Genomic DNA, 10,527 nt, shown 5'->3' with positions numbered 1-10,527 from the left:
TGCTCCAGGCTATGGCCCCGCCCAGAAGAAGAGAGACCCCGCCCGCTCCGCGCTGGCAGGCACTCCCGCTGCTCTGAGCCTCCAGGACAATCCCGGGCCCGTGCCGGAGATTCCCGAGCTTTCCCGATCGCTTCCCGGCCACCCTCCCGCAGCTGGCGCGAAGGCGGCGGAGATTGCCGAGGGGGGTGGCCCCGCCCCCTCAGCGGGCCGCCACCGCCCCCCTCGCCACAGACTCCCGCGCGGGCTGGAGTCCTACATCCCGGTCCCTCCCTCCCTTTTTCTCTCTCCCCGCCTTCCCGGTGCTGCCACAGTGGCGGGTTTGAGGATCCCGGCCAGTCAGCTCGTTCCTGCCTCGCGCCCCTCCTCCCCACAAATAAACAGCCCTCCCCACGCCTTGGGAGCCCGGACCGCCCCCTTCCTTCCTCGGACGGCGTGTTGTGAGGGAGAGTGTGAGCCAGCGCGGCCCGCGAGCGAGCTCCGGGAGTGCGAGAGGCGGGGCGGCGCGGCGGGCCGGGCCGGGTGTCGCGTGTGCGTGCGAGGGCGCGAGTGAGTGCCCGTCGCGATCCGCCAGTGGCCCCGCGCCGACAAGCCGGCGGGCGGGCGGGCGGCCGGGCTAGCGAGCCGCCAAGCAAGGAGCGGCGGGCGCGAGCCGCAGAGGGGCGCGGAGTCCGCCCGCGCGCACGCACGCACGCACGCGGGGGGCGGGGGCAGGCGCGCGCCCGCCTGTCGCGACAGTCGGGGCCGAGGCCCAGGGGGAGGTGGCCTGTCGCGGGTCGCCCGGCTCCCGGAGGCGAGGGGGGCGCGGGCGGATGGCGGAGGGCGCCCAGCCGCAGCAGCCGCCTCAGCTAGGGCCCGGCGCCGCCGCCCGGGGCATGAAGCGGGAGTCGGAGCTGGAGCTGCCGGTGCCCGGAGCGGGAGGAGACGGAGCCGAGCCCGGCCTGAGCAAGCGGCCGCGCACTGAGGAGGCGGCGGCTGACGGCGGCGGCGGGATGCAGGTGACCGCGCGGGACGAGGCGCCTAGTTATCGCGGGGGTGCGGAGTGGGGCCGTGAGGGGCGGCCCCAGGCTCCCCGGCTTGGAGAGAGGGAGGGCCTCCAGGGGTCTTGGGTTGGAGGTGGAATGGGGGGCCGGTCGGGGCCTGGTTGGAAGGTGGGGCGAGGTCGGGCTAGGAACGAAGGTTGCAGGCGGATCCCGGTGTGCCCGAGAGGGTCCTGATTCCCGAGGGGCGAGGAGGCGCGACGAGTGGATAGGTTTTTTGGGGAAATCGAACATGGTTGAGGTGGATTCCATTTCTTCAAATCTTTCCTTACTGCCTTGGGGCGGAGTGGAAGCCGGGAAATCCTGGGTCCTCTGGACCGAGTGGAGGAAAAGGGGACCTGGTGGGAAACCTCCCAAGAAGAGGGAGTACCTTTTGGCAGCCCTGAGCACACGTTGGGATGGGGAAGGGAAGTGGCGTTTGAAGGAGAGGAGTGAAAAGCAAGAAAACTCGAGAGAGCCCTAAGGGGATGTGGCTATGATTGTGAGTTAAATCAGTTACACAATGAGTGTGAGAAATACAAGGAGTTTGCTAGTGTTGTGGGAACACGCTGGTGCTCAGTCTCATTAACTTTGTGGAGCATACTAATGAGTCTGAAGGGAGACAGCAGACATGTCCCTCCTGTACTTTGCCAACTGGATCCTCCATCGCCAGGACACAGAATAGCTCTTTAATGTCCTGAGTAATAAAAAAAATTATAGGGCTATTAGAAGACTGGATTCTCAATTGTGGATTCAAAGATAAAGCTGGTTAATTTGGGTAGGGAATGGGAAAGGTATTGATCATTTCAGCCGACTTTATAGTTTTGAGGAAGAACTTGAAATCTTTGTAGGTTTTAGGGTTTGGTCTCTTCAGAAAATACGGCGATGAAATGGTGAGGCTCATCTATCAGCAATTGCGCAGACATGTACCTAGTTCTCTCAGTCATAGGATGTTTGAGATAGGACTAGACATCATCTTTTCCAGGGGTTCTTAACCTGGACAGACTTGGAAGGTTCTTAGGATAGTAGATGTGCACTTTTCGGTGGAGGAGAGTCGATAGTTTTCATCTTTGTTTTTTTGGGTAGGGGATTCCAGTCTCAGCTTGTTTTAACCACCTTATTTTATAGATGGGGAATCAGAAGTCCAGAGAAGATGAGTGACTTGGGTAAGGCCGCCCAGTTAGCCGATAGTAAAAGGAGAACTAGAAGCCTGGTCTCCTCATTCCTATTCCTGTGCTCTCTCCATTACACCACTCTTGGAAATCTCTGCAGTGCTAAAAGACTTCCTGTGCTCTGCTCCCAGCTTTTCAAGCCTCTGCCTGACTTCCTGTGTTAGAGAGGGAGCTGTATTTAAGCCTAGCGTGTTTGTTGTGTGCTTCTTGGTCTCCTTTGTAGAGTTTACCCTGCTACTCCTGTTGGTTTGGGTAAAGTGACCCTCTTGGTGTTTTTGAATTCTTTTGTTTTGTTTGCCTGCTTTTATTTTCCATTAGAACTGTCAGACAGAGGGACTGTGAGAACTGAAAGCTCAGGACCATGGAAAAAGAGACAGGAATGTGGGAGATTTCAGGTGAGGTGAGCTAACCATTGGATGGTAAGGAGGGAAGACTGGATATAGGTGCTGGTGAGCAGGTTCTCCTTGGTGTGTGTATATATATATTTATCTATGTCTGTATGTATTCATTTATCATTTCTGTCAATCATAGTTAATAGACCTCCATCCCTTTCCCTCCTTTACTCCTGGGGCCTATCATCTGCTGCCTTCAAATTGGCTAAAGAGAGTGATGTTTGGAAATGGAGCAGTGTTTAGGGACTTCGTGGGGGTGTGCAGAGAAAGGAGTGGATTAGGTCCTTGGGGTACAACTTGGCAACTGAGATCCCTCAGAGAATTTTTTTTTCACTCTGTGTATTTGTGGGTGTTCTTTATTTTCTTTCTCTACATTCCCCCTTCTTTTTTTTTTAATTGAGACAGAGTTTCTCTTTTGTTGCCCAGGCTGGAGTGCAATGGCACGATCTCAGCTCACTGCAACCTCCACCTCTGGGTTCAAGTGATTCTCCTGCCTCAACCTCCCAAGTAGCTGGGATTACAGGCATCCACCACCATGCTCAGCCAATTTTTTGTATTTTTAGTAGAGTCAGTGTTTCACTAGGTTGGCCAGGCTGGTATCGAACTCCTGACCTCAGGTGATCCACCTGCCTCAGCCCCCAAAAGTGCTGGAATTACAGGTGTGAGCCACTGCACCTGGCCTTCTATACATTCTCATTGTAGTTTCATTCCCCTATGTCATATAAGTATTTAAATCATCATTAATTTAGCCCTTGCCTTCAATTAGCTGAATGGTCCTGGAGAAATCTCTCATTTTGGGGCCTCTTGTTTTCCTTAGTTGTAAAATAAACTATGTGTACAGATGATTTCTAAGTTACCTTCTAAAAGATGTAAGTCCAGTTCACTGTGCTTAAGGTACATGCAATCTATGCTAGGAGACAAATGGATGGAAGGTTTTTTTTTTAAAGAAGTGTACATTTTTAAGGAAGTGTGAGTATTAAATGAATATATTTAATGTTTATTCAGTGAGCTAACATTTATTGAGCAGCTGCTACATGCCAGACACTGTTTTAACCCTAAGAGATACAATAGTGAACAACAACAACAAAAACCTCTTGCTCTCGTGGAACTCATATTGAATGGGAAGAGACTTCTAATAAATCAACAACTATAATTGTGTGGTGATAAGGGCTAAAGGGAAAAATAGAGCAGGGAAAGGGAGAGATGGAAAGGGAGAGAATGAAGATGAAGACCTCTCTGATAGATGGCTTATGAATGAAGTGCGGGAATGGGCCATTCAGTTGCTTTTGGAAAGAGGGTTCAGGTAGAAGGAGGTGAGGGTACAGAGGCATTGAGAAAGAAGATTGCTTTGTTTGGAAACAGGAGACCAATGTATTAATAGCTGGAGCAGAATGAGCAGGGGCAGGGAGCCTTAGGAGATGATATCAGCGGTGTAGAAATACCTATAGGTCCTATGTAAATACGCACTTTAAAAAATCTTAGTGTAGGGCCAGGCTTGGTGGCTCAGCCCTGTAATCCCAGCACTTCGGGAGGCTGAGGCAGGTGGATCACAGAGTGTGAGACCAGCCTGACTAACATGGTGAAATCCTGTCTCCACTAAAAATACAAAAATTAGCCAGGTGTGGTAGCATGTGCCTGTAATCCCAGCCGCTCAGGAGGCTGAGGCAAGAGAATCGCTTGAACTCAGGAGGCGGAGGTTGCAGTGAGCCAGGATCATGCCACGGGACTCCAGCCTGGGTGACAGAGCGACACTCCATCTCAAAAAAACAAACAAAAATCTTAGTGTATCCAGTATTTTGGGTATGTGGTTTGTCTTAAAGTCCATGTTTTTTCTTTTTCTTTTTTTTTTTTTTTTTTGAAATGGAGTCTCACTGTTACCCAGGCTGGAGTGCAGTGGCGTGATCTCAGCTCACTGCAACCTCTGCCTCCTGGGTTCAAACAATTCTTGTGTCTCAGCCTCCTGAGTAGCTGGGATTACAGGTGTGCGCTACCACACCCTGCTAATTTTTGTATTTGTAGTAGAGACGAGGTTTCACCTTGTTGGCCAGGCTGGTGTCGAACTCCTGACCTCAGGTGATTTGCCCACTTTGGCATCCCAAAGTGCTGAGATTATAGGCATGAGCCACCACGCCCGGCCTGTTTTCTGAACACGTTTTCTAGCTCCTTCTGTGAAGCCTTCCCTGACAGCTTAGTTCACCGCATTCAGTTGCTACTCTTGCCTCCTGGTATATTAATGCTTAATTGTGTGTCATCTTTTATTGTCCCTTAATTGTTTAATTATTCTTGTTTCACTACTAAGATTGCAAGCTTCTAAAAGATAGAAACTATGTTTTCTTTGTATTTATCCTTTGTAATACCTAACAGTTTTGGATACATGGTAAGTGCTCAATGCCTGTTAAATTGAAATTGAAATTTACCTTTTACAAATAGTTAAGCGTTAAAAAAAGTATGAAATTCCAGAGTGAGAGTATCATCACAGAATTTTTCAGACCCTTTGAATGTCAAAAGATTAACCCCATTTTTATAGAATAGGGTCATTTACTGGGGTCATTCCCAAGGCTGCTTACCAAATGGAGCTGTAGTGCTGAGCTTCAGATTCCAAAGGTGAACCCTGTTAAGTTCTAGCACCAAGCTTTTGGAGTAAATCATCACTTCTGAAAATGGAGTTTAGGAAACTCCAGAGAGTCTGTGATGCTGTTATTATAATTGTTAGGCTCAGAAGGAACCCTGGGAGAAAGAGAGGAAGGGTCAGTGCTTTCAAGGGCAGTATATAGGATCTTGATGTGAGTGGAAGAGGCGTCAGTGCAGCCCTGGAAATAGTATAGAAATAGAGAAACCTGAACCACAGAGTAGGAGAGAAGTGACAAACTCAACTGGAAAGTTGATGAACAGTTTGAGAAATGTAGTTAAAGAGAGTACTTAGAAATACTGTACTCAAACTTGGGGGGAAATAAATTGAGTTACATGTAGGGCTATTAGAGCTACATTTCACTTTAAGTCTAATATGTATGAAATTTAGGCTGTATGAAGCGTACTGGGGGAATGAATTCTTTTGGTCAGCTTTTCTAGTGAACAATTTGATTAATGAAAATTTTATTTTTGTGCGGTTTTCTAAGAGTTTAGCTGTTGTATAAGGTAAGGTACACCTTATTATAGCTTTTAGCAAAATTCTTTGTGTCAGTGAATTGTTGATATGGTATAATTATTATATGGCTGAGTAACCACTTCTCACCATAGAGTCATAAATCCAGTTTGGCCAAGTGGGTTCAGCAGTTATTCCTATTAGCAGCTGACTCCATTAGTAGGATGACTTTCTTTCAGGTTTCAGGGAAGGGGTTCCAGATAGCCTGTAGTTGCTTTGTAGATGCTGTGTTTATTGAAGTAGTTTATCTTTCCGTTTGCTCATTTATGGCTTATTTCCTAATGGGCGGATATCTCTTTGTACCTTTGTTTGGGTATTTGGTGCTGAAACTAAGCCTGGTGCTACCGTTTGAGAAGAGTTATAAAAATAATGTGCTTTTAAATTTTTCTTTACAAGTAATTTCATGTATTTCACTGAAATTACTGAATTTTTCATCTCTCCCTGTCTTAATCTCCTTGGGCTGTCACAGCAAAACACTATAGACTAGCTGGCTTAAACAACAGACGTTTATTTCTTGCAGTTCTGGAGGCTGGGAAGTCCAATATCAAGGTGCCAGCAGATTTTGTGTCTAGTGAGGACCCGCTTCTTGGCTTGTGGATAGCTGCCTTCTTGCTGTGGGCTCACATGGCCTTTCTTCAATGTGTGCTCTTGAGGAGGGAGAGTCAGTGATCTCTTTCCCTTCTTATAAGGGCACTAATTTTATTGCATGGGTCCCACCCTCATGACCCAATCTAAACCAAATTCTAGAGGCCTCACCTCCAAATGCCATTACATTGCAGTTAGGGCTTCAACATAGGAAATTTGGAGGGACACAGACATTAAACCCATAACACTTCCAGAGTGGTCAGTATTGTAGATGGAGAAACTGAGGCACAGTCATGTAAAAATTGTTGATTTTTTCCTCAGGTCTCACAAGGAAGTCTGCAAATGTAAAACTGGAAATGTATTTGAGAAGGAGAAAGTCAGATCTGATTTCAAAATAGAATTATTCTTCAGGGTGACTCAAGAGATTAGCCTGAGTTGAATTTGTCTCCCAACTCCTTCCCGTTTTCTAGCTACTGTCATTTTTTTTCACTATCACACTGACGTGAATACAACAGAAGCAAACTAGAAATTTAACTTTCGTTTTGTTATAAAGCGGACTGGTGCAGACAGGCCTCAAAATTATAGGACTGTGGAGAAATTAAGTTCTCCTACTTCGTATAAACAAAAATGTTACTAGTGAATCTCTAGTTTAATGTCTCTCAGGCCTTCAGTTTCATGTCAGGCTTTAATAATTTGTAGAAAAAGACAAAGTCATTTTAGTAAGCAGATTTCTTTGAATTTTTGTTGATATACATTTGGTGTAGAGCATAGAAAACATCTTTATTCTGGGGCAAATGTGCACTTCCTTCAAAGACAGGAGGGAAGAGCCACAGACATGATTGGAAGGAAATGGCAGTAATTGGAGCATGAGCAGACAGATGGAGTGAGGGATGGTGAGTGCATTTGGTGTTTTAGGTGGCCCCTAGGAGTATTGAGTTTCTTATTCTTCCCTACAACCCCAATACAAGCAGGCAACTTACATGACTAAGGTTTCATTATCTAATCCATCACAGATCAGCTTGAATAAACCCATTGGCTGATGCTGATCTAGTTAGGAAAGTAGTGCAAAGCTGCTTGAGCCAGGATTGGGACAAATCGGATCAGAACTGCCATGTGAATCCTGGACGCATTTCTGTAATTTGGGTGGGCAAAGTAGTTTGGGAAGTCATTAACTCAAGAGAATGAGCAGTCAGCCATGAGCTTTATCAGATATTGTCTTAGGGACTCTTGAGGGGAAAGTGTGTGGAGGATTTGATACATTTCTCTAGAGTATAGCCAGATTGCTTTGATTATTTGAGTGTGAACATTTTTTGGTCACTGATGCTCAGAAGTGACCTTTTTTTAGTAGCATTTGGAGATACCAGTTATTATTATTTTTTTAAATAGAAACGGGGTTTCACTATACTAGCCAGGCTGGTCTTGAACTCTTGACCTTGTGATCCACCCACCTCGGCCTCCCAAAGTGCTGGGATTACAGGTGTGAGCCACTGTGCCTGGCTTTTTTTTTTTTTTTTAAATTGTGATTGTTTAATTGTGACTTTTGTGAGTGATCCCTTAATCTGAGACCATAGCGGATGTGTCCCTTCTTTGTTTTAAAAGGGGAGATATTTTTATTGACAAACTTAATATGTAATTGTATTTGTTATCCATATATACTTGAAATATGATGTAGTAAAGAAATACCATTTAGAGTTTCTCATATTGGGATTTGAATCCTGGCTTCTCCGCTTACCAAATGAATGACCTATTCAGCATCTCTGGGCTCCTGCTCACACTTCTGTGAACTGAGAGAATTAACATTTACTCTTATAAACTGCTATGATGAATAACTGAGATTCTTTAAAGTACCTATCAGGGAACCCAGCACTACATGTTTATTTCTTCCTTTTCTTATATCCTGCTATGCAGCACTCACTAAGTTTCTGCTTACTATTTAATCTGTATGGAATGGTTAACATGCTTCTGATTGATTAAGTGCCAGAGTTGGGAACTACTAGAGATGAGCAGTGTGTTAAAGGGGAAATCTCATTTGCTCATCATCCATGGTGGAGGAGCGGAATGAATCTGGTCATTGTGGTCTCTCTCGTCAGAGGAAGGGCAAACAATTCTTTGCTAAGGAGTAAAAGGACTGCTGCAATATCACAGTGTCTACATTGGGGACATAGGTTTCCTAGAACCTGTGGGATCTCTGCTGGGAGGGTAGGTGACAGATTCACTGGCTGTTTTAGTGGTACATGGAATGCAGGAACAGTGAAAATGCTGTTTCAAATTTTATAGGTTTTGTTAAATTATGCTGGTTCAAAAGTGGCACTTTTTGTTCTCATTTTATCTATGGAAATTGAGCTGGGATGCCTTTGTGTTGTTTCTCGTTGTCTCTTTTCAGTCTCTTCAAACCCATTCTCCAGACTGCTAACAGTGATCCATCTAAAAGAGCCAATCTCGCTGGGCGCAATGGCTCACGCCTGTAATCCCAGCACTTTGGGAGGCCGAGGTGGGCAGATGACTTGAGTTCAGAAGTTCGAGACCAGCCTGGCCAACATGGTGAAACTCTGCCTTTACTAAAAATATAAAAATTAGCTGGGCGTGGTGGTACATGCCTGTAATCCCAGTTACTTGGGAGGCTGAGTCAGGAAAATTGCTTGAACCCAGGAGGTGGAGGTTGCAGTGAGTGGAGATCGTGCCACTGCATTCCAGCCTGGATGACAGAGCGAGAGTCTGTCTCAAAAATAAAATAGCCAATTTGTTAATCCTTGCTTAAATATAATTGTCTCTTCTCTTGTTTGGGCTGACTTCTGCATAACTTTCAAGCTCCATGTCTTTCTACACTCCAAGTCCATGTCCAGGGGCTTATAGTTTTCTGAGCAAATCATGCCACCCAGGTTAATGAATACGTCTGTGCTTTTGTTTCTTTTCCTTTTACCGAAAGTTCCTGCTTCATCTCTTCTATCCCACATTCGTAAGGCTCAATTTTCAATAATGAGTTTGGATATTGATTCCTCCTGGATGCCTTTTGTGACTACTCTCATGTCTCTCACTCTCCTTCTGTCTTCCAAAACATCATGCCCATAGCTCTGTTAAAGGACCTTTTAGATTAATACTTGATTGAATGTCTGCCCCATCACACTTACCCAGACTGGAAGATCCTTAGGAAGCTGTAGGATTTAGCACCATGCCTGGGCCCAAGTAGTGAAGACACTGTCCATTTTTGTTAAATTGAACTTTGTCTTCCTGCTTCTCAGTTGGGGCTTGCAGATGGCTTTAATTGTTTATCCAGATTTTCCCTGGGGGGTCTGGCCCTTGGTCTACTTTCCATCTCCTGTGAAGACTGCATGTTGTGTGATATGTGAATGTTACCTAATCTTTTCATTGATATCAGGGTTAAAGGTGAGAGGGGGGGTCTCTGAAAACAGAAGCTGGAGTAGAATTTAACTGCTGAATGTGTTGGGTAGGCATGGCAACCTGATATTTAGTTTCCTGTGTTCAGATACTAATTGAGTGCACGTGTGTATGTATAAAAAGCTCCTTTGTGATAGTGTGGTTAAGGAGAAAAGAGGAGCAACACAAGTGAGAGGGGCAATTAGAGCCAACCTGTTTCAGTTCACTGGAGCAGGCTGTGGATTTACCTTTTTACAGTGCTGCTGCAGGATTCTGGAGTGTAGTAGTTCACATATATTACCACTATTTGGGGTGAGAACTATTTGATCAACTAGGGACCTTAACCTTTCCCTTCTCAACCAGTGAATTTCATCAGATACTATAACTTGTTGTTTGTTTGTTTTGTGTTTGTTGTTTTGAGATGGAGTCTCGCCCTGTTGCCCAGGCTGGGATGCAATGGTGCGATCTCCGCTCACTGAAACCTCCGCACCCTGGGTTCAAACGATTCTCCTGCCTCAGCCTCCTGAGAAGTTGTGATTACAGGCATGTGCCACCACGCCCAGCTAATTTTTGTATTTTTAGTAGAGACAGGGTTTCACCATGTTGGCCAGGCTGGTCACGAACTCCTGACCTCATGATCTGCCTGCCTCCCAAAGTACTGGGACCGCGCCCAGCCCTGTAGCTTGTTTTCATGGATCTGGGGAAAATACCAAGCGGAGGCACTTCACAATACATGGTATTTTTCACATCACTCATATTGGATGTGTTTGAAAATAAGGAAGTTTGGTATTGTTCTTTTAAATCTCAGTTTTGGAGATAGATTTATAGAAGTATTTTGTAAGAAT

General features: G+C 45.8%; 1 protein-coding gene across 17 annotated transcripts in view; it reads left to right on the top strand.

The window, feature by feature from the left end:
* Positions 1 to 337: 337 nt before the first annotated feature.
* RBFOX2 (RNA binding fox-1 homolog 2) overlaps positions 338 to 10,527 on the top strand; it is a 291,883-nt gene continuing 281,693 nt past the window's right edge. For all 17 annotated transcript variants that reach the window (XR_005196223.1, XM_037729766.1, XM_017504050.1 and 14 more), the window contains exon 1: positions 338 to 995. Coding sequence is in view for 16 of the 17 variants with exons in the window: in XM_037729766.1 (XP_037585694.1) it covers positions 810 to 995 (186 nt within the window). In the remaining variant the exon portion in view is untranslated. The remainder of the gene's footprint in view (positions 996 to 10,527) is intronic.

The sequence above is a fragment of the Cebus imitator genome, unplaced genomic scaffold (genome assembly GCF_001604975.1).
Source record: "Cebus imitator isolate Cc_AM_T3 unplaced genomic scaffold, Cebus_imitator-1.0 Scaffold317, whole genome shotgun sequence".
NCBI classification, from domain to species: domain Eukaryota; kingdom Metazoa; phylum Chordata; class Mammalia; order Primates; family Cebidae; genus Cebus; species Cebus imitator.
The sequence above is the reverse complement of the archived record's forward strand: the minus strand, read 5'-3'. Positions and strand labels throughout refer to the sequence as shown.